This window comes from Neopelma chrysocephalum, unplaced genomic scaffold (genome assembly GCF_003984885.1).
Source record: "Neopelma chrysocephalum unplaced genomic scaffold, ASM398488v2 Primary Assembly neopelma1_124, whole genome shotgun sequence".
Lineage (NCBI taxonomy): Eukaryota > Metazoa > Chordata > Aves > Passeriformes > Pipridae > Neopelma > Neopelma chrysocephalum.
The window spans coordinates 2,701,238-2,726,375 of record NW_020897786.1 but is presented as its reverse complement, the minus strand read 5'-3'; the positions used below and the strand labels follow the sequence as shown (position 1 = coordinate 2,726,375).

Here is a 25,138-nt window from a genome sequence, read left to right as displayed (position 1 = left end):
ATGAGTTTTGAATGAGGCTGTGGGAGTAGAAATAAGCTTATTATGTGTAGAAAGATCAGCTGCTCCAATCAGTGCAGGTGGCACCGAAGAGCAAAAACTGAAAGAAGCAATTCAAAGGCTCAGGTGTCAGTCTGCTGAACACTGCTGTGACCCATGGGTGTGTGCTGTGTGTGCTTGTGTTAGAGGATGCAGCACACAGGAAAACCAAGACAGTTTGGCGACTTCCATTGCATTCCAGTGGGATTTATCTCGGGCCCAAGATTAAGGCAGTGACAAGATCCACCAGCTCTGTGCTGTGAAGGCTATCACTAACACTGTTAGCACAAGTACTTATCTCAAATCTTCTCTGAAACTCCGAGTGCTGAAGAATCTCCAGAAAACTGAGCTTGTTAGACCATGCCCCCCCTCCCTGTTTAGTAAAACAAACATACCTGATCTTGCCTTACCAGACCTAGAGTCTGAATGAGATTCTGCAATTCTCAGGAGCCTCATATTAGGCTGCTGAAGGGCAGTAAAGCACAGCACTTGCACTGCAATGTACTTAAGTCATTCTAATAGCGGCGAGAAAAACAAACTCAATTAAAAAGAACCCTTAAGGTAATTCTAATCCCATGGATTAAAACCCTCTGGATCAGGTAAGACTTCCTGCTGCAGGCAAGCTAGCTGCTTGTGAGCTCCAAACAGCATACAGGTATTCAATCACTGAATAATTTCATGTGCAGTCTGCACTGAGCCCTCTCAGCCTCTTCAGCTGCAACACAGCCAAGAAGAAATTCAAACAGGAACGTAAAATATCAGACACAGGAATCACCAAAAAAAGAGCTACAATGAAACGAAGTCACCCCATGTCCCCTAAAATACACTGGGAGATATTAATGTATTAGAAAGGCCAAATTACAGCCACACCAACACTGTCTAATGCAATCCAAAGTTTATTCCTTTTTTTAGTAAAGGAAAAATAAGTACTTCCTGATGAATCAACTGTATTTCACTTGCTATAATTTAAACATGATTTTTTTCTTTCAACAGTCATGGAAAAAAATAATCTTCAAATATATGCAAGATTTTCACAAAGAAGGGAAGAAATGTAATATTCCCTTTGCTAGAATGATGACATTAAAAATAGTGAATATATGTGGATTCTATGCCTGAAGAAGAAAAAAGGTCATTAATCAGTGATGCTAAAGTCGGCAGAGAAACGAAGAATTCATGTTCAAAGTGTTAAGGAGAATGGTGTTCAAACTTAAGTTTCAGGACTGTAAGCTAGGTAGGAAGGACAGGGAAAGGGGCAGTGAGAAAGGTAAAGAACTGAAGTGCAGGCCAGGGACACTGAGCAAGTCAAATTAACAGATGGCTTGGACAGAGCCTCCACTGCAAAACAGAGCACTACTGAGCAACCAGGCTGGTCAGTACTGGAAGGTGGACCTACATCACTTGTTCCCAGCTTCAGTGAGTCATACAAAATGTGGTGTATTAGACCCTTGCAAGTTTGTGTTCAGTTGGCTTTTCTTGGGGGGGATGAGTTTGGATTTGTATTTTTAAAAAATCCAAACAACACACCACCATAACTTTATCCGCACGTTGAAGACCTACTGACAAATTGTGCAATGCAAAAAGTCACTGGTTCCTAGAAAAAACTAATTCACAACAGTTAAAAGTTCAGTTGGGCTTTGTTAAGATTGAATTTTATGCCAAAATGATGTAAAATATTTTAGCAGATTCAGAAAAAGTTTCCCCAGTCCAGCATGAATTCTCTGCATTTTCAGGAGGAAGCAGAGACTTCCCTGATTTACATCGAGTACTTGGTGCTAGACTGTCAAGTCATCTCTATTTCAAATCCATGTCTTCCAGCAAGATGAACAAGAACTGTATCTCTCCCTAACTACCCTCACTCCAAAGGCCTTTGTGCAGGCTCTTGACTGCAGAGCTTATTTCTGCTTTGTAGCAACTAAGAGCTGACTACTTTTTGAAGCATCCTCAGCTTTTATTCAGGTCTATTTTAACCCCCCCTTTCTGACTTTTACAAGCCAGGGTCTTCTCAAATCTTATTAGTTTCATATTTACAATATGCAATACAACATGAAGATAATCAAATTCATCAACACTTCTGAGAGTAGATTCTCTTGGCAGGCTTGCTACTGCACCCAGGAAATTCGATGCCACAGTCAGGCCTTTCAGGTTATTAAGCCACATACTGTACTAAGAATGAAAATCTAAACCCCAAGGGCACATCATTTGAAACCCACCTCTAGAAGTTAGTACAGAATTCCACAAGTACAACTCTATAGCAGTGTTACAGTTCTGAGAAACTTAAATCCCCCACAAGATATACTGGCCTAAAAAACAGACTGTGCATATTAGAATCATCTTCTCCTGGGAGATGTTCTTTAGGTATTTGAGAATACTATGTTGACGTCAGTTTAGCTGAGCATGTCTGCTTTGCATGAAAAAGCACATCAGCAACTGCTGGAAATTCTCAACATTCCTGGCTTCTGCAGCCACAGAAAACAGAGCAGTGACTAAGCATCTGAATAATATAAGACACATTAAAACATAATTAACATACAGCAGTTCTAGTAAAGGCTATTCATTACCTGCTGTTGAGAGGCAACAGATTCTTCCTTAACTGTATGCACAAGATGTTAACTTTCCATCGAGTTCAACCAAGTTTGTTATGCCATGTTTCTCAAGTATTGTTTCAAATAAAATGAACAAATATTACACAGCTTCCACCAACACCTAAATGCAATCTATGAAGTGAAGCCACTTAAAACCGGTGTTTTCACACTAAAGCTTGTGTGTTTAGCACACCAGGACTTCATTTGACCAAATACACCGGAATCTTAAAAAGAACACAACACATGTTTATAGGGAGGATATACAGAGATTTATTTAATCAGGTTTACTATTTACAGTTGAGATCACTTTCACATACTATTTTTCTACTCTACATGGCTACATCGTTTCCAAACCAATTGAAGGTCTACAGTCTAACAGGTTCACTCAACACATAAAACCGCTCTTCATAGAAAAATGAAATATTTCATTATAGAACAGTAGTGCATACATTATACTCCTGAAAAGCCAGCTTGTATTTTAAACTACTAATGTTTGAAAGACTGGATCTCTGAAGGTCAAAACTGCAGTAACATAATCCTAAAATCGGTTAGTCCTTTTTTTTTTTACAATTTCTTTTATATATAAAGTGTACTGGACTTCACTTAAGAGTTTTCCTTTTATAATTTGTTTTCCTAAAAGTGACACTGGTGAGGGGCAAGATTAAAATATTTTTTCTTCTCAAATTAAATACAGCTGGCTTCCTTTGTACAACTTTGGCCAAAAAAAGTTCCATGTAGTGAAGGTTTAAGACATCCTCTCTCTATATGCAAGAATCAGCCAGTTAATGCTTAGAGGTAATCCACCAAAGTAGGCACACATCCTTTGACTTTCATAGCAACCAAATTACACTGAACTCGCAAATGGCTCTGAAATTAGAAAGTTTACTAGTATACTAAAACATTGAGATACATGAATAGCTGGCTAAAACAGTGAAAGTCACAGGTAATTATACGGGTCTGTGTAAAGCTGAGTTGTTTTGCCCGTCACCAGTGCACGGTACCGCTGCCCTCGGCTCTGAAAGGTGTGCTTGGACTAAGCGTGGGGCAAGAAAAGCTATGGAAGTGGAGCTGGCCCAGTCACCTTCCACAGGAGTGGGGTCAGATTGAACTGCACCTCGGAATGCTCTTCTAGGCGTAGGTTCCGCCAGTGATGAGAAGCTCGTAGGCAGGATCCCGACTCCTCCTACATAGAACTACACAGGCACACAACATGCCCAGAAGCTACGGAGAAAAAACAGAACAGGCTTGAGAACAGAGACAGCACTTCCACAGAGACAACCTCAGCAAAGACACTGCCAGCATGCTTGCTAAAACTGGGATTGTCCACAAGGGAAATGGCAAATGGCAACAAATGGTTTTTTGGTTCCTGCTGCAAAGAGCAAGGGCCACAAACTCCAGCCCCGTTTTCTTCCAAGATTATCCTGGACACCTTTATGAGAACTTTTTTGGTCAGTCACTTGTATTCTGCCTCTGTAGTTCAAATGGAAGAAATTCTGAATTTTATGAAAGGTACGGATTTTTAGATACTGTATCTGGAATGAAAAATCCAAGTGAAATTCCAATGTATCAGCCTCTAAATGCCCTGATGAGAAAGAACAAAGCTTAATAGAGTTTTATGAAGCCTCTTTGAAATGCTCAATCTCTGTTAACACAACATAGTAGAAAGCTTAAAATCCAGTGTGAGTAATTCACTTTTAGACATGTTAAAGTTCACAGTATCAACTGTGCTGGCATGTTTGACAGGAATTCAGGGTATGATTACCCTTTACAAGACTTAAATCACAGGAATAATCAGGGATATAGGGCATGATATTTAAAGAAGTTGCATGTTTATTGAAGGTAGAGTAAGGCTGTAGCTACTAAAAAAATACCAGGTATAGTGTTGTGTTCTGTGGCCTACAGTAATTAGCAATAGCTTCTAGTAAAGTAAGAGATTGTATTGATTTGGTCATATGCATAGAAGTTTATTAAGTTTATTCACAGATGCAAATATTTCAAGAGGCTTCTGTCATAGCCCTGGATCAAACAGCATCACCCAGAAGATGATGGTTTCTTCAAAAAAAATGAAACCACCCCAGAAATACACCCCAAAAAACCCCTTGGACAGAAAGCAAACAAGAATGAGCTGGGTGAGCAGATAATCAAGTGTAAATCTTCCTCACTGATACAACAAAAGCCCAGTAATAACAGAACTGGGACAAAAAGAGAATTACTTGCTTTAAGACAGGCTGATGCAAAAGCATCACATGTATGACAAGTTTTAAAACTAAGTGATGGCACACACAACATAGTACTTCAGTCTGCTGAAAGACTGGAGACAATGTTTTAAAAATCCTAAAGCTAAATAAGCAGTGATTAGGAAGAGGTATGATGAAATTCCAGTATAAGCTTTTAATTTCCTGAAAAGGAACAAGCTGTAAAGATCAATACTCTGTCTGGAGTGCATTATCTGCTTGGGATCTATAGCAGAAACCAGCTCAGGTTTAAGCAAGCATATGGAGAGTAACCTGAGTATGGCACTGCAAGTTATTAAAACAGGACCTTTCTTCAGCCAGGTGGTTTCTCTTCACATAGGAACTCCCAAATATCACAGAATCTTGGAATGGTTTGGTTGGGACAGACCTTCAGAGGCCATCTAGTCAAACCCTCCTGCAATGAGCAGGGACATCAACTAGAGCAGGGTGCTTGGGTTCTTATATTTATGTCAGAGAAAACAACAGTTACATGAGAACAACTCTTCATGGACACAGTCCTTCTAAACGAGGAGGGAATATTCACAATTACAAACCACTTAAGTTAGAGGTTCTAAATGGAGAGTTTATTGTAGTTGCCAGTGGTTACAGAACTCTCAAGCAGGCTCATAGCCTGCAAGCACAAAAACTTCATCTTTTTTGCTGTTCAAAACAAGGCTAAAATGAAAGAGTGTGCTACAGAGAAACACCTCCTTTAGTCTTTTGCTAGAATTCATTCTAGCCTTGTACACTGACTGAATAAAAGTAGTTCCATCACATTTACAGTTACTTGCACATAGATAACCCTGCTCAATAACCCACTCAAGATTGAATTTACACAGTTGTGCAGAATCTGTAACAATCAGGTACTATAATAAAACCTCATTCAATTCACTTCTGAGTTACTATTTAAACAATTTCTATCCTTTAGGCCTCTGAGCATATTCCTAGAATTCACTGTAAACACAGAAGTAACTCCCGTAATTCAGCTTCTGCTACAGAAATTATTTATTATGTCATTAAAAAACATGTCAACGCCTCTAAACCCCCTTTTTAAGGCATTTGATTTTGTTTCTCTTTGGTTGTATTTAATATTGTGAACAAAAATATTTTAGAAGTCCATATTAAAGGAAGATCCACACATCCTCCTCTTCAACAACTTTTCTCGAAGTTTAGACATCTCTCACATTCAGAAGGTTTGTTCAGTTTGCTTTTTTATTAATTTTTTAAAATTTGCTTACTAGCAGTATGCCCAATCTTTCAACAAACCAATTTTGTACAAAAAAGTCCACTGGCTGTATATACAAATGCCATTTGTAAATGATCACCAACTACAAAAGGTGTATCTTTGTTCCCTTCAGTTTGCCTCCTATTTATGAATAGTTCTGTGCTGTCACCGTGGCTGGGACCAGGGAATTACTGCACACTGGAGGATCCCCATGGTTACAGAAACATGAACATACCAAAAATTAATTCTATGCTGAAAAGACTAAGTTTTCTTGCAAATTCCAAGCCTTGCATAAATACTCTTCTCAGTGTTTTGACTGTAGGCTGTGAGAGGTAGAGAACTTTGGGCAGCCTTATTGATTAACATGAAACATGGGGACTCTGTGCAGCAATTACAGGAAAGGTGGGAAAATTCACCAAGAGGTAAGAAAAACGTAATTGCTCCTCTAAGTTTACAGGGCACGTGCTGAAGTTTCCATTCTTGCAGTCAGCACACAGACCATTTTGCTGAGAACCAGGCTAAGGACATATTTAAATTCTGTATTACAAAGACAAGGATGTCAGAACTCATGTCTCAGGTTCCAGGAAATAAATAATGGAACAGTTTGAACAGGATGCAAGCAGCCACACTGCCATTGCAAGTATGTGTCAGAAATTCTGGCCCAATCCCAGCAAGGATTATAAAATGTGCTGCATTTTGGGGCAGAGCTGTTTATCAACCTGCAAACTCCAAAATTAGGAGGAATGCCTCCTCTTGGGATGCAGCTCACTCAGTCTCATAACAACCATTACATTAAAAAAATCTGTCACAGTAGCCATGGTTGTGATAAATACATTCATTTATGCTACACAAATATATTTCACTGTTCAAGCAGACCAAGTACTGCTTTAAAGTTTTAAGAATGGCAATTAAAAAAATACTTTCCCTTCAGGAGACTGAGCACAGATCTCACCAAATCTGAAGTTTCACAGCTGAAGTAGTCTGGGTCTGAACAGTTCAACATTACTGTAAACATTGTTACCTATGAGTATTTCCTTGTAGCACTGAAATATAAGTGTAACCATATTTTCACAAGACTGTTTGCAAAAGATTGTTTACCTTCAAACATATAGTCCAGCTCAAAAGCTTTTGAAAACAGAAGTACCTGAATTTTCAGACTCAACAGGTATAATGTTGTTTAAATTCAAATACTATTAGGGGTGCAAAAGTAACTTTGAAATTAGCTCTCAAGTTTCCTGGGATTCAGTGTATGTACAACATTGCTAACAGACCATAACACTGGCACAGTCTGAAAATAAATGTCACTAGTGTGCTAAGTCTGCCAGACTGATGAGCATTTAAAATTCCAACAAATGTGTTTAAAAAACAGTCCTAGTTCATTTTCTTTTAAATTTAATAAATACTAATATATACATTAATCTATTTCCCCGGTTACTTTTTTATTGACCAGGGTAACTGTAATAAAGGTCTTCAGTTTAGAACCTCTTTGCTTAGGTCCAGAAACCAAGAAACTCTTTGAGACACAATGCAAAGCTCAGTTGCACAAGAACAGAGCACACTATCAAATCCTTGGGTATTTCCTGGCTGGTCCTGACATTATCTGTATGCCATGAAGAACAGTTAAGCTGATGTACCTCTAAAATGACATGAAGTATGAGCTACCTGGTTTAAAAGCTGAAATCCAAATACTATGCAAATTCTTCGAGTGTTAAATGCCATCAGAGGACATTCATGATACTTAAATATCCAGATAATTAGTTTTCAAGAAATAGTTTGCCATTTACGTTATAGTAGATTACTATATGTAACACTGACTGTTCAGCTCTTTTCAACTCTTAACAGAACACACATCCACATAGCAGCAGTTTTGAGACCATGCATGGGCTGGGAAGTTCTGTGTTAAAATGTGATACCTCTAAGTACACACCTGTAGAGCAGTTTAGAATTTAATGTGAAAGAAGTTAACAAATCAGGAACATTCTCTTACCTGAATAGCAGCAAATGCTAGTGCTGCCCAGATGACATACATCATGATCTCTTGAAGCTTCTTTACAACCAGAGCCTCACACCCCTGAAACAAGCAGGCTTCTTATTTATCAATCTGTCAATCATATTTAGACACACACCAAAAACCCCAAAAGCATCAAACAGGGCAAAAAGATAATCCAAACACTAAAAAAAAAAATTAATGCATCATAAATGAAAAAAAGGAGAAACCACATCTATTTTCTGTTGAAGCAAATACACCCAAGATTTGATGTTCCCAAAAAGAAAAGTAAATGATTGTCAGAGAATGCACGTGGCTCTGTGGCTGTGTAGGTTCATGCTTTGGCTGCCTCACCTCTGAATAAAGGTCCATTGGGTGGGTCAAGCTGCCAGTGCAATTGCTGAGGGCTGCTTTGCAACAGCTGAGCGGCACACTGTTATTTTTAGTTTGTTTGAACCAGACAGTATTCTCCCAGTCTGAGTAGTTATGGATCCCACAGCAGCGCAGCTGGAAAAATCAGACAGGTAAAGAGACAACATGACAGCAATTCCAATAGCAATAGCAAGAGGATAAGTATATTAAGATTATATTCCACTGCTGAAAAATACTTAAGTACTAAATATTTGAATCCAAACACAGACTGACAGATAACTAATTACACAAAAATCTATCTCCCCATCAACAATGCAATAATTATATTAATTTTAACCAAGTTAATCTCTTTATTGTCCATTCATCTATTTCCTAGATATGTCAGAATGGAGGAAGACCACGTACACAAGTAGCAGAGCAATAGAGCATCTGTGTTCTAGGGACAGAAAGGACTGGTCAGCTCACCTGCCTCTGTACATAGTCAATGGCCCGACTGGCTGCGTCAGGGTTTGTCCCATTGTATCCATTGTACACTTTCCGAATGCTGTGATCCACTTCATCCTCCACCTGGCAAGTGGCAGGAAAGCATCTGCATTAGCTCACCCATGGAAGCAGTACAGGTTATGCAAAGTTATTTCACTTCCCATTACAGCATTTCAGGAAACCAAGGTAACTCCCCATCATCTGCAATCAGCATCCTGTGGTGGTACAGCTTCCTAGAAGTCTAACTTGACTTTTGCAAAGATGCTCCTATCTTACAGCTAAGGGAGAAATAAAATCCAAGCAGGTACCTTCCATAAGATTTTAGGCAAAGTAGCTTTGCAATGTCTCTCAGAAAGGAACACGCTTTTCCTATGACACTGTGGCAGACATCCCATGAAGTTAAGGGCTCTCCCTAAGAGCAGAGCATGCACTCATCTTTCTACTCTTCTTTCAAAGTTCCAAACCAAAACTGGTATAACCATCCGGGCTAACACATTCCCCTTGGGACCAACAAGGATATTGGGATGACAAGGTTGTAAGTCATACCACCTGCTCTTCCCATTTTGGCTGAAGCACAGGTAAATTCTCAAAGATGATGCCTTTTGGCTGACCCTACAGGGACCAAGCTCTCTGTTCAGTCCCAGTGCCCCCACACTTCCTGAGGAACCCCAGAGGCAGCACATGGTACATAGCAACAGTTACTGGAATAGCTCTTAAAACTACTGCAGATGAGTCAAATTGCTAAAGATGCTGTCAAGTACATGTGTTAGAAATGGATGCCACTCAAGAACCATCTCTTGTCCCTACAAAAGGCTTTTTATAGTTTGGAAAAAAACCCCCACCTTACTAGAACTTTTTAAGTAATATGTTCACTGTAAACTATTATTTAAATGCACAGAAATTTTAGTGTAGACAAACCTTTGTGCAATATTAAGATTAGCTCTGAATCGATTTTTTACTACCACATTCAACAGAAATTATGTGCTAGGAATGTAATTTTAGGACTGAGCACTAAGCCTGCATATTCTTTGGATTTGCAAGCTGTAGTAGGAAGGTCTTGTCAACACATGCTTAAATGCTGTAATGGAAGAATTTTCTGCAGCAATAGCACAAAGTGCATTCCACCACCACCCCCTCCTCAAGAATGCTGCCTATCTTAACAAGCAAATCTGTATCAAGACAGGTATGCATAAAAGTCAATTTAGCCTGCACAGGCAACTTGTTTCAGACCAGCTTAAAATCAACTTTGATGATTTAACTAATGTGATTTACACCTCTGACTCGTAACAAAACAGCTATTCAATTTGTCATATAGGTTTTTAAATCATTTATTTCAGTGCTTCCTTGTGTATCATTTGGCTTATGGTTCAATTATGGCAACATTATGCCTGAAATCCATGCAAATTCCATCCAGTGCAAACAGAAATCACTAGCTCCAGCTAACTGGCAGGTTTTATGAAAAATGAAGAGATAAAATCAATCCAGCCAGAGGAAAAAAGTCAGCAGGTCCTTAACAGGGACAGCCACTTTAATCCCTACTGCCACTTACAAAAAGCCTTCCTTGTGCAGGTAAGGACCAGTCTAACAGACTGCAGCAGGCCAGTCCATCTCAGCATGACCTGGGCATGCTTCACATGGGCCTGAAAGAGTCTGAACTGGATCAGCACACACAGGGTTACAGAGGGACCCCGGAAAATTAAGTGATTCTAAGATCAGTAATTGTATCTTAACTTAAAAGGGCACAATGCCACTTTGAGACATTATGCTCCACAGTTTTCATGAACAACTGCTTTGACTTGGATCTTGCCTTTCGTTTGGAAGTTAGTAGAGTTAACACAACATATTTCTAACGTGATTCAGGTACCTTTAAAAAAACTGAAACAAAACTCCCACAGATGTACACATGCCATGTCAGAAACAAGAGAACAAAATTAGCAAAGCACAGAGCTGCTTTATTTATCCTGGCAAAAATTTTCCCTGCCAGTTCACTGGTAATAAATTTATTTCTGACACTCCTACTGCACTTGAAACAATAGTTTAAGATGCTAAGTACTGCAGGATACTAGAAAACTGCCATTTTTACTCACAAAACCTGTCTGTCCTTTCAAAAGATGAAAGATTCAGTTTTCAAACACTGACTCCCACAAACAGCTTAACACAAGATCACATTGCTACCAAAGAGAAGATTACCTTCCCTCTCCTTCCAAGTTCTGGCCCTGCATTACCTACTGCAGTGAAAACTGTATGGTAGCAAGACACAAAAAAAGAGGAAACAGGAATACAGGGCTGGGACCAATCCAATTTTCAAGTGTTCCAAGTGTGTAATTTCAGATGGGCTGGGCAAGGGAGATCCATGCCTCTGCTTTTATCTGCTGTGAATGCTGCTCACTGAAAAAGAGCAAGTCACTGAGATGGGAGCACAGAGGAGAACAAGATGAGCACAGCTGAGTCCTGAGCAGCTCCAGGGTAATTCCTGCCCAGCTCCACTGGAATACAGCATTGCCTCTAAGGACTGACACAGAAGGAAACCATTCAAATCAACATGTTTCCCATTCCCCTGGAACTGCAGTGCTTTCCTCAGTTGCTTCGAAGGACTACTTCCACTACAAACTTCAGAATCCCAAAAGATCATCTCAGTTCACTGCCAAGATACCAGAAATCAAATGAAGACTGTGAGAAAAAAACATTCTGAATTTAAGCACTGCCAACAGAGCACTTCCTGTTGAAACAACTTATCCTGTTATGCAGCATATTTACAGTCTGCACTTCAAGGTCGTGTTGTTGGCTGCTCTCTCAAGGCAGCCTCCCCTGTAAGCCAAGCAAAACCACCAGACTTTTCCTTAATTTCTGCCTCACCATTTCTCCCAGGACAGCAGGAGAAAGCAAGGAGAAGGCTGAACAAGTAAGGCCTGTGCTGTTTATATGGACATGAAAGGCCAAAGAAAGGTAAATGGTACTGTAGTTCAGCTTGCTATTAAGATAGCACTGAGTGTCCTGCACTGCTCACATGCTGTATGTCACAGTTAAAATGATTTCTCGGGGAATTTAAAAAAAAATTTAAGATAAAGACACATCAAAAGCCAGTAAACTGTGCAATTCAGAAATTTCCTCAAGCTACACTGTGGTGTCTCTAATACCATGTAGTATATTTCTGCCATATATTATGCTGGTAGAAACATTTAATTTTATTTTTTTAATTCCATTAAACAAACAGTGAGAGAAGTCACAATTTATTTAGCTGTAACCTCTGTCCATAACCTGTATAAAGCTAGAAAGTACACATTAACACATTCAATCTATTTCATTATTATGTAGTGTTAGTTTGCACACCAAAACACATGACAATATTAAGTTATTGCATATTAAAACAATATGCCCTATGTTCAAATATTGTTTAGCCAAATCATTCACAAAGTGAAAGCATAAATACATTAGAAGACCATCTGAAAAATGTAAAGGTATCAATTATTTCCCCCCCTACTGTTCAACTCTTAATGATTTCTTCCAGCTACTTCTTGCCTACAAATTTTAAGATATTGATATCACATATTAACCCATTTAGAGGTTTGATTTCATTGCCCTAACAAATACCCATTAACAGTTCTACAGAATCAAACACAGTATAAAGACTGCACTCTGTGTTTTGGTCACACCTCACAACAAAACATTTACTGAAACTGAGAAGTTATTACCTTTGCTCTGTAAATGTATCCAAGAACCACCACCACAACTTCAGTGATAAAAACCAAGAGCAAGATGATCACAAACTGTAAAAGACAATCAGGAGTGTTTGAGCAAATAGTTTTATTCATTTACTTTCTAAAGTCTCCATATAGATTTCTCTATTTAAAGTAATTTTTCAGGTGAGGTTTTGGCTAAACAGATAATTTAAACCAGGCATTAAAGTTGACCAAATGAGTCCAGAATTTGTTCAAGAAGCTTTAGTGTTCATAACTTCACCAAGTTATAAGAAGTTGCCCAGTTGGGCAAGTGCTGTCATTAGTACTGAAAATACCATACTGGAGTGCTTTAATCAAGTGTTTCCTTCAATCTTCTTTATTAGATAAACAGGAATGTCACAAAGGAGCTACCCAGGCTGTTACTAAGAGTGGTAGATGGACTAAGGGAATGTTTCTTCAGATTAAGCTCTGTAACAACTGGCAAAGACAGCAAGCTATGCACTTGTCTTGCTATATTTAAGAACAAGTGTAAAATAAAGTGTTAAAGAAGTCTACAGAGAACTCAACAAAGGAACTCCCCAAAAACTCTGTGGGGACAGTTTAAATACTGGCCTATCTTCCTAACTAGTTTTCAAGCTGAAATTACAGTTAAAATGCTTGGGAATAAAATACATAAAATACTGCAAAGAAAGTGTCCAAATTAAGCCATAAAGAAAACAATCAGGCTCTGTGACAACCCTCAGTTAACCTTGATACCAGACACTTAAAACAAGAGGGCTCCTGGATCATCTTTCTCTCTCTCTCCAATTTCAGCTTTTCAACTACAACAGATAAAAGTGATATTTAAAAACTGTTGTGACTTAGTCATATGGTTTTACATTTTTTAATGACATTACCACAGTTCTAAAAAAGGTAAAACTGAGAAGCCTTCTGCTGCTAGAACTGCCTAACTTAACACCTTTATTCGGAACAGAAAATTGAAACAAGATGTTCCGAACAAAATATAAGGGGAAAACATTTAAGGCCATAAAATAAGATTAGAAAAAACTTTAAATAATATTTTAGAAGTTTGTTAAAAAGGGAAGGTAGCCAAATATACATCAGGTAAACACAATATAAGAACTCTGCAACTTACCGTAGCAAGCCCGCAGCGACTTTCTCTAATTGTAGCACAGCACCCAATGAGTCCAATAATAAAAAGCAGTGTTCCCACAGCTATGATAATAACTGCTGGGATTAGTGTATAGACATCTTCAAAGAAATGATCATAGTCATCATATGTGATGAACACATAGGCTCCCACGTAGCACAGGATGCCTGCTGCTGCCTGCAACAGACACAGAACACATCAGTCCTTCAACACCAAACCCCCTTCAAACAGGGAACAACTGTTTGATCAAACAACACCAAATGGTCTTCCTCAGAAATTCTGCCCACTACTATCTATGGTCTGCTGTTAGAACAGAACAGATATACACATTGGAAACTTTAACCTCTGCTAGGGAAAGATGAACTGCTAGAAACAGCATTTCTGAAGTGTTCACAGCACTGGAAAACCTGATTCTAATCAACAAAGCAGGCAGGAACAAATATAAAACATCAGTTATTAAGACAGAACCAAATACCTAGAAACATGTACCACAAGCTTGTAAAACAGATGTTCTCAGAAGGATTGTTGTACAAAAGGTCCTTATTAAACAAAAAAAATCAACTTTAAGTTACTGCAAGTCCTGTAGGATGGATCTGCAACTATACAGATTTAAAACACTGAGACAAAGCTCTTGCATCAATGTGCTCTGACCTCACCTCCCTTACAGTCACAAGGATCCCAACACATCAATACCTTCATTAACTTTAAACTGAGCCAACCTAGTGAAGGACAGACAACTGTTGCTTGAGGAGCAAATGAACATGCATTTATTTCAAAATAAAAGGGCCTTATCAATTTTTGATTTACAAATGTCTTTTGTAACTGTCCTCATGCTGCAGAATGAAACATTGATCTGAAATGATGGACAATATAATTTAACTATTTCATGACACGCTTTTCTAGTGTCCCAATACAAGCCTAAGCTAAAACAATCCACTCAGAAGATGCAAGGACTGAGCTCTGATCAGGGGAATTTCACTTTTCTGTAAAGGGCAATATCCCCATTTCAATCCAACCCGTACCTGGATCCAAGAGTTCACTCAACTGGAGTGTTACACACTTGAGTTCTGATCTGAGGGGGAACACTGCAAGCTCCTCCAGCCACCTTTCCCATTCAGTGGCCTTGTAACTACCCCAGCCCTGCTCCGTGAGAGGAGGGCAGACAGACACACCTACACCTTGTTCCAGTAGCTGTAATACTACAAGGCTGGATCATGTTAGTGTAGAATCAAAGAATGAATTAAAAATTCAGTCCAGGAGGGACCTCAGGAGATCATTTAGTCCAATTTCCTGCTCCTAGCAGGGTCAATGATGAATTCAGACCAGGGTGGTCAAGTCTTTGTCCAGTCTTCCCAATGCTCCCCAGGAAGTCTGTTCAATGTGGCACAGAACCAGACCAGCCATAAGGTACCTGGTATGTCAGGCCTCTTTGCCACCACAGAGCACAAGTACAGCAATATTACTGCAACTCCTTCCTAGAAAACAATGCTGCATAACCACTACCACAATATGACTTTACGTATGGAATATTCCCTGCAGCACTTTGTTATAGAAACACTATGTGAAAGAAAAAGATATTAGGAGCCAGCTCAAGAGCATCATCAGTTTTGCATCAATTTGAGCAATACATTTCACCTCTCTGCCTCTCTTTCTGCAGAGGTAATTGTGTACTCTGCAGGAGTCTTAAAAGCATCCAGGAGGCTCAGGTTCATCCAATAAAAGGTGCTATGTAGATACAAGGGGAGTGAAACTGAAAATTCAGTAACAAAGACCAACAGCAAGACATCTTCTCCAGACACGAGTGAACAAGCTGTTACAAAATCGCCCCTTTGCACAAAAGATGCTGAAATGCTAATCCAGCTGTACAAATCCTGCCATATTAGGTACAACAGGGTAAAATGCAGACACACACTTTCTGTACACAAAGCAAAGCTTCAAAGTAGTGTCACTGAACAATGGAATTACATTAACTGTTGCCTAGCAATGGAGCGTGTGAATGGCAGGAGAGTGATGTAATCCCCTATTTCTAAGAACTAAAATGCTTGTTAGAAATATGGTATATTGCAAGGTGGCAGATAAAACCCCACAGCTGTGGCTGGCATCAGGCACAGAATATATACCACAAAGCTGAAATCAGAACCATTTGTGAACTCCTTTGTACTTCTCTTGTGTGTAATTTAAGTGGCTTCCTCCTTTTCTAAGAAAAATCTGGTTCATAAACTGCATGAGCACATAAATTTGAAGAATGTGTTAGGAAAAAAAAAGTTTAACCTTTTAAAAAAAAAAGTCTACGGGTGTTAGCTTTCCTTCCCTTCTTCAAGAAGCATATGCATATTAAAAAACTGTGCTTTTCCAGTCTTTAGACTGCTCAGATTAAAAGCAGCTGGGTTGAAGACTTCATTAAACCCCTTCCACACACGGTACTGTAACAACTAAGTCACCCCTGACAGCACTGGGCTCCTGAACAATGTGGAGCAACTGGTGTTCCTGGAACAGACACAGCTTCCATTTGATGAAGTGACCAGACCCTCACAAATTACTGCTACTTCTTCAACAAATCATCTGCAGGGGCAGGAAGTCTTGAGAGCAAAGGTGCCTGCTGGAGCTTGCACAAGGTTTAAGAGCTCTGAAGATTAAAACTCCTTCCCCGTGTATCACAGTTTACACTGTTTCTGAACAGGTACAATAGTCTTTCACAGAACAATGAAAATAGCACCACTACCCAGGTAGTTTACATGTAGACAAGTCTCAGATGTCTTCCCTTCTCCTTTCCCATCACATCCATGGGATTGTGAGTGTTTTTTTCAGCCTGCTCTAAACCAGGAAGTGGGGAGCTCTCTAAAGCAGCGTTGGGATGAGAAAAGTGCTTTTGAAGCAATCCTTTTTGCTCATCTCCTGATGATCTTTACTCACTACCTTCAGCTCTGCATCACTGAATAGCCTTAGGAGTGTGGAACAGGACTCACTTTGGGTGAAACTAAGCCAGAAGACAAGTACACTTCCTGTGCTACCTGCTCATAGGTGTTCAGTCTGTGGGACCAGAGCAGCCTGAGGGCCTTTCCTCCCTCTTCACAGCTCAGTAGTTTCAACTACTCAGCACACAGTACCATGGGATATGTTCATGTAAGTAATGCACAAACACTATGGCAACAGACAAGACAAAGAGCCAGTTTTACCCATATGAAGTGTGCAGTCTACACTGACCAGTGCTGCACCAGTTAAATGCACATTTATTACCTGTTGCAAACCAAGAATAAAGTTAAATATGTGCTTTTTAAAGGAAAAACCAACCACCCAAACAAAAAAACCCCAAAAACCTGAACAAAAACAAACCCCCAAAACAGTACCATGTACTTAAAACATCCACATCTCAAGGAATCATCTAGACAAACTCAAATCTGTATCACAAGTACGGATACAATGACACAAGGATAACTTAAAAATAAATCAAAATAACCCAAATCCCAGTGTTAATTACCCTGCTGAGTAAATGGTAAATCTGCAAAGTCCAAACCTGATCAAGTCAAAGATATTTGAATAAAAAGCTACCATGTTTACAATCATGTATTTCCTATCATTAAATGGAAGCCAAATATATGAACTGCACACAATTCAAACAAGTGTTCGATAAACAGGGTTTGAAGGAGGAATTCTCTAAGTTAATCTGCTCAAAGCTCTGAATAGAGATGGCAGCAGTTCCTGAATCTGTGCCAGGTCACATGCAGGCTCCAGGGAGATGACTGGTTATCCGGCATTCACACATCCTTTTACAGTTGTTTGCACCTAACTTGCAGTTCTGAACCTGGAGTGGGATACTCCTATTTTATGATGAATTAACCTTTTAAAACACTCATATAAAAGTACAGTCAACAAAGACAGTTTGTTGTAAAAGGCTTGAACAATTTGACATCCTTTTCATCAGAGGCAAGTTTTAAAGAAACACAGACCTCGCACAGTTTAGAAAAGGATTGATATTATTGCTTTGGAAGGAACTTCTAAGGAGTTCTTTAAAGCTGAGCAATTACACAAAGAACTGGAGGGAAAACTGGAAGATCTAATGACACAAAGATAAATTATCATTCAATACATTATAGGAAAGCATATATATATATAGGAAAAAATACATCTAATTCGAGGTTCTTTGAGTAAACCTTCTCCCATCTTTGGGCTGGTAAAATACAGCCTCTTAAACCCCTGCCTAATTCAATAAGCCAGCTTTCACCTCTGCCATGCCCTGAGGTGTACAAGGCTACACAGTCTCGGTGCACCTTGAAACAGTCACAGGGTTTTTCTGCTTGTTTGCTTGTTTTCCAAGTAGGCTGCAAACACACGCCAGGAACTGTTTTCATGTTTTCAGTAATGCTCACACCTGCAGCAGTTTGAAAGCCAAAATTGTGGCTACCTAAGATGATGACTAAGTAAGATATTTAAAGTACTTGTTCTGTTGATTATTTATTTATCAGCCATGGCCACCACAGCTTCATTTAGAAATGAATGCTTCCTTACACTACCCTACTAATTTTGCTCCTGAAGAGATCTGATGAAGACTTGTTCAAAGACTTTGTAGGTTTACAAAGCCTTGTCCTTTGTGTTACTTTTACTCTTCACTTTGCTATGGAATTTTCTTCACTTTGGGACCACAACAGAACCCATAACAAAGAGATTTTGAATTTATTTTTGGTACTATTTTAATTAACTAGGCCCGAGAATAGTATTTGTCCCTTTAGAATCTACATTTTATTCTCTGTTTTAAGAAAAATACATAACTCTCTGAACAGGAAAAGGAAGGTAGCAGCAAAGTATTGTATCTTAGGAGAAAACACACCTGACAGTCAATTAGGCAAGAGGAATGTTTCCCATTTTTGGTAAGCACACCTACTTATAAATTCCTACTTCTGCCAATTTACCAGTGCTGACTGGCAAATGTTGGCAGTAACACAGATACCACTCTAAACCCAATTATTACTAATTCCCTCTCTTTTAAGCATGAGGTTGTTAAATAAACCCATGTCATATTATGATTGACCATCTACATCATCTTTGATAAAAAGAACCGAGGGAAAAAGTAAGAAAAAAGCCTTCTACACTAACACATAGTCAGCTTTTCTGCCTGGATCCCGTCCCAGGACCATCTTCCCTTTCCTTATGTTTACCTCAAGTGTATCTTTGTTCTCACTGCCTTTGTAACATGTTTTTGTTTTAAATAAAACACACATACACTCCAGGAGAGATTTCTGAGGGACTCAGTTATCTCAGTTTCATTCTTTGTAGCAGTTACTTTTATCCATGCATACCAGTTCCTGAACATTTCCTACCCATTGTGGTTTGCCACCCAAGTTCCTGGGCTTCTCAGAACAGCACAGTAACAAGTGGGGTTTTTTTCCCCCCACACTTCTCAATTATTTGATTTCCACTGTATTTCTCTGACATTTTTGGTTCTAACAATAGAGTACTCACAGCCTGGTTACTGGCTGCTAGAGAGTGAGTTTTCCCTCATACCTTCTTTAAGTTCTCCTTATAGCTTTCTGACCTTCAAAATCTCCCCAGTTTTAACCTCAAAGGTCCTACAGGATCTCTCTGCTGTTATTTCTCTTATACAGTAGTGAAGTGCTGAAAAGAAGGTATCTCTCCCTCTACTCCCCTCCCAAACAAATCCACACTGGTACTTGACATTTTCTCTGCTGGTAAAATTGATGCACATCCAGCCTCGAACCCAGTGGTTTCCTGACACTCTTCTGTTTGTTCTCATCAATAATAATATAACTGGAACACTGAGCTATAACTGACCTACAAAATCCTTTGGGAGGAGAAAACTAGCAATTCCATTCAACTTTGTAACACAGTTAAAACTATCTTAAAGGTTTACAAAACAAAGCCATGTGAAATTCAAGTAAGCCAGACTGCTCTGTCTATACCAGCCACACTGAATTCTGTAATGCCAGGCCCAAATTCAATGGTTTTTGAGGCCAAAGCAAAAGGCTGAGCCAGGCTGCTTCTGCATTTGGCATTATATACTTTAACTGTCACTAACTGCAAGATGCAGTGCACCTGCAGATAGTATTTGACTTTTTCTTAAGTCGATGTTAACAATATAGCCATTCTTTTACACTATTTATGTGTCAGGGTTGTAACTTGAGCCGGTGCTCTGCTGTTTCCAGGTTCCTGGCTCTGCACAAGAACAATGCTCATCACTCTGTGCTACAAAGTTCCCCAGGTAAAGTGATACCACAGATTCCATGGACTGCCCAAAGGTATCACATTTAGCTTTGCAGCTTGTTTTTGTTAGGTTTTAGCTCTACCTTTAAGCTCAAGGCCAGATGCCAAAAATCCTGAAAAGCCCCAAGCAAAGACTTGAAACTCATCCTGCCAAGAAACACATATGATACTATGTTACTTAAAAGCAAACTGAAGTATTTATTACTAAAAACCAGCACATGGCCCATCTTTGCTACCTGAAAATTCATGTCCGAACACTGTAAGAAAAAATCTCTCAGAGGGCATAACACTTGAGGACTTTTAAATTCCAATTTTTTAACAAAAAAATTTAATTTTTTTTAATGCCCGGGATTCCAAACCATTACACAATCCTGCAGGTACACCCACTTCACCACCATAGCAGCAGAAGCACAAACCATTCAACTGCGGCATCCAGAAATGACCACCCTTCACCACAAAAAAGGCTTCAGGCAGGTAATCCCTGACAAGCAGCCTTTGGGTTCATCTGTCAATTATAGTCTTTGATCACCAAAAAACTCACAAGAAGTTTGTTTTTAAAGTCCAGATCAGAAGCTCACAGTAAACCAGAGAAATGACAGGGCTTACTTATTGCAACATGTAAGAGAAAAGTGAGCTCTACTTTTCCTTTCTCCTACTAAATTTCTGTGGATTTTCCCATAGCTGCATTTTCTCTCTTCTTTTCTAGCAGAACCAAAACACTACATACACACTGATAGCTCCAGCTCCTTTTAGAGACAGCACAGATTCCTCTAAGATGATACTACACCATTTCCAAAACTCTGGTTACTGAACTGTGGTGAGAATACCCAAGCTGTAAAGTGAGCACAGATTTGTAGAAGCAATTCTTGCTGTACACAACTGAAGCCTTGAGATCTCTCTAAACAATCACATCAAAGAATGTTTAATAATAGCTTAGCCAACTGAGAAAAGTAATGATTTCAAGTCAGTTGAGTAATTGCAAGAACAACTTAAACAGTCTACAACTACTCAGTTGGAAGTACTACAGAAGCAGAGTTCATTGCTCTTCTCAAGGAGGAGGACACAGAAGTGAAGTTAAAAACCTCAGAGCAAGCACAGGATACGAGGTACTGTTTTAGCAGGGCAGGATGTCAAAGCACATAGATCCTCTGGGAATATAAAATAGACAAAGTCCCTTTTCTGAAGCAAGACTACATGGAACTCTGAATATTTTATCCTGCTACACCAAATCCTAAACTAAGACTGAAAACATTTCCTTAGCATTTTTGTCTTCATCTCATTTCTTCAAAGTGCTTTCAACTGAATTATGCAAGTCACACCCTGAAGCCTTAAATAAAGAGTGCACAAAATAAACACATTTGACAGCAGTCTTTAAATATTTGTTCCAGGTAAATTTATTCCTTCCTCTTTCAAAACGATGCAGACTTGTAATTTAACAGAAGTTTTTTTGAAAAACACGCTATTCTCAAATACTTTATTGTAATTACCAATTTCACCAGGATATCAAAAGTATTGCTGATTATGAGGATATATGTACTAGAAGTTGCATGACTTTATTTTTAAGTTGTATTGTCTTTCACATCACAATTGCTTCCTATGCAATACCCTTCCTTAAAGGAAAGGACTTGGCATCCCCTAAATGAAAATAACCAGCTGACCAGTTAGATCTTGTGCAAACTTAAGGCAAGATAAAGGTCAGCTGAAGGATTGCTTTTCCTCTGTCATTTATTTGTATCTACTACAAAATTAACTCATAGCTAAACCCACTAAGAAACATATTAATCTGATCTGTATTCCTCTGGACTTTCTAAGAAGGGCAAGTTTTAACTGATGCTTCTTATCAATGCATTTCTTGGTAAAATACTTTAGAGCTTAAGCACTCTCTGACAAAGTACCCGAAATTCAAATAATGTTCCATGCAAGATCTATATTCTGCTACTCTTGCTGACTGTCAGGATGTTGTTTTCTTACAGAACTGTAGTTCTAAGGCAATACTGGCACCTACAGAAGATGCACTCGATGCTTGACACCCCTGCAAATACAACTCAGCTAAACTGTCCAAAGTACCACACCAAAAACCTGTAAAGGTGCATAAAGCCCATCCAGATTTCTATGATAAACTAGCACCTGCCTGGCTATGACAAGAAGACAGCTTCCACAGCCCATTTTCTTTAAAAAAAATAAATAAAATCCTGTAGTAATTATTAACATGTAGGAAAGTACACTTAATCTAAGAATTTCACAAGGTATGAAAGAATTTTTCACAAAATCATGAACAAGGTGACTTTTATGTAGTGTCAACTAAAAAATTTAACACATGGCACAAGACTCTTCAAAAGGAGATGAACTTGCAGAATTGAAACTAATAGCTGTAGATGGTGAATGTGTGGCTGTGACCTGTCAGCAAGGTCTGATCTGCCTTCTTCAGATGGCTTGGAAGAAATCTGTAAAAAAAGAAGTTAGAACCTAGACTACAGAGTATAACAAACACACTTCAGTAGCAGTGACAATTTTCTGAACAGGTCACAGTTATAAGACAAATATCAAAAGTTCTCTGAACATTCCCATCCTCCTGCAAATATAAGACCCACTGGGTGGGAGGAGGGCACGAGGGAAGTTATAATTCACTGTGATCAGTGAATTATTACTCTTGTAGAACCTCTGATAGCAAACTATGTAGTAACAACCTGCTATTCCTACAGATAACCATGAAGATGATGATAATCCATAAGACTTGTATACGACACCTTAGAGAGACACAGTAAATTTACAAAAGCATTTAAAGGAGATTTCACAGTTACTCGACCAATTATAAGCATTTGTCTATTGTCAAGTCTCAGGGGAAATGTGGATGATCTAATTATGAAAACTGAAACTACATATGAATGACAAGCAAAGGATTTCTGTAACAGCACAGAAGCAATTACACCGTCAGCTAGATGGGCACCAAATATTAACATACACAGCTCAGTCAACAAATGACATGTGCTCGATCAAGAGCTGGAATTCTTTCTCTTTTGCCATTTAATAATTAGGTTTTACTGCTTTTGATGAAAGTAGGTAGATTTCCTATTTTTAGGACATTTTTGTAACTTGCTAAAGAAAGGAAAACCACTGATTTTCGTAACTCTCACTTTCAGAAAGTCTGCCTCATTCTACATGCAGCTGATAAGCTGTGAGGTTGTTCCAGCACAGGCAACCCAGTCACTTATCTGCCAAAAAGCTATCAGCACACGTTGACTTCTTAGGCTGGGGGTGGTTTACAGAATACGAGATTGATGACATTTTAATTTGACATGAAAGTACATCTTATCTAAACACAATCTGTCCACTTTAGATTAAGCCAAGTTTGTCTCAAAAGAAAAGTCATCAAAAATTGTAAAGTACTAGATTTAGCATTACACAAAATAACTTTGATCCCACCGCTGTTTAAGCTGAGTAATTGCAAACTCCAACATCCAATTAAATTACTAAATGCAGCAAATAACGAGCAATATCTTTCTAATAAATAAAACATGAAAACTATCACTAAGCTTTTGGAGTGGGGGAGAAACTGCATACAGAATTTGTGCCCATATACTCACAACAGAGCTTAATTTATACCAGCAACTAAAGAAAAATCTACTTCAAGGTGCCATCAAGAATGCAGCTCAAAAAAACTGCGTCCAGTCAAAACTTTCAGTATGACGTAGGAGCTATTAAAGACCTTTTTAAATGCCATTTGCAACTATGCATGTAACAAAAAGCCACACCCAACAAAGCAGATTCCAACCAAACGACTGCACCAAGAGGTTGATGTCACTACTTCACACTTCAAAGATAAAGAACGGAGCCTACACACCTCAGCCAAAATTACAGACTCCTATTCTGCACCACTTAATGCCAGATATGCCTCACATTCACTGCTCCTGTCCCTGAACAGCTGTGCGGACAAATGCCGGTGAGAATGCAGAGAGATGCATTTTCCCTGACGATGATTCATTTCCAGGCACCCGGGAGAGGCATTCCTTTGTAAAAATTCAGACGAGAACATTCATCTGTAACACTTCTAAGATTTCATATAGCTTCCAATATTAAACGATGTGGCTTTACAGAGCTACACTTTTTATGTTCAAATATCTTGTTACCCGCTATTACTTTTTCACATAAGAAATCCTTGGGACAACGGGTATTCTGTTCCTGGAGCTGGGATTAGAGGATGAGAAATGCAGCACCAAAATGCACAAAAGGAATTCTTAAAAGTCTACAGAATATTCTTTAACTTGATTTCATTTATTTAAGAGTTATGCTGCTCTGACAGGCCAATCATTACAGTGAACACCATGCCAAGCTACACCCTGTACATCCCTCCTGAGAAAGGTCATTTACAGCAACCTACTGTTCCACTTTTGTAAGCTTTTGTCTTACTGTCAGCATGACTGTGGCTGTGGGAGGTTTCAGCGATGCAGAAATACTACAGTGCTACTGTGGCTAGTGGAATACGTAAAACATGTATGTACGTGTATATATATATATATATATAAATACACATACACACACGTCCTAACTTTATGTTACAAATACCAGGAAGGAAACGGTGCCCTGTACTTACCGCTAAGTCTTTGGCATGGCCTGAAAGTGGAGGGCCAAACCCGAGATTGCCGTAAGAGCGCTACAGAAATTAAACTGCCAGGGACCAGAGAAGCTCACTAACGCAGCTGTTCTCCCTTACACAAGAGTCCCTACCTCAAGATCCCTAATGCCCCTTAAACCTTCCCTGCCAGGCTACTGAGGCTGCTCCATCCGCCCTGGGACTTGGAGGGGGGCTGGGAGGGAAGGGACTGCGCCCCCGGCTGAAACCCGGGCCCCGCGCAGGGGCTCAGGACGCCTGTTAGAGAGTTTAAACACAAACCGAACCCGTGCGGGGCGGAGGGGGGGGGAGCCTCAGGCTGCTGAGCGCGGCCCGCAGCGCCCTCAGCGCCAGGCTACGACCTGCAACCCCGAAGTCCCCGGCCCTCGCGAGCCGGCGGCGGACTCACCCAGAAGATGAGGTTGAGGAAGACCAGGACGGTTTTGGAGGAGGTGATGCCGCACTGCCCCATGGTGAAGGCTCCGCCGCCGCTCAGCCCCGCGGCCGCTCAGCCCGGCCCGGCCCCGCCGCCCCCTCAGCGCCGCCGCACGTGACCGCCCGGCG

General features: G+C 39.5%; 1 protein-coding gene across 1 annotated transcript; it reads right to left on the bottom strand.

Annotated features, from left to right (window-relative positions):
- Nucleotides 1-2,864: 2,864 nt before the first annotated feature.
- Nucleotides 2,865-25,138, bottom strand: TSPAN3 (tetraspanin 3). The gene is made up of 7 exons (XM_027697981.1): nt 24,984-25,138; nt 13,735-13,926; nt 12,612-12,686; nt 8,902-9,003; nt 8,419-8,571; nt 8,065-8,148; nt 2,865-3,839 (listed from the first exon to the last, which is right to left on the bottom strand). Exons 1-7 carry the CDS (start codon nt 25,044-25,046, stop codon nt 3,747-3,749), a joined length of 762 nt encoding a protein of 253 aa, XP_027553782.1. The 5' UTR covers nt 25,047-25,138; the 3' UTR covers nt 2,865-3,746.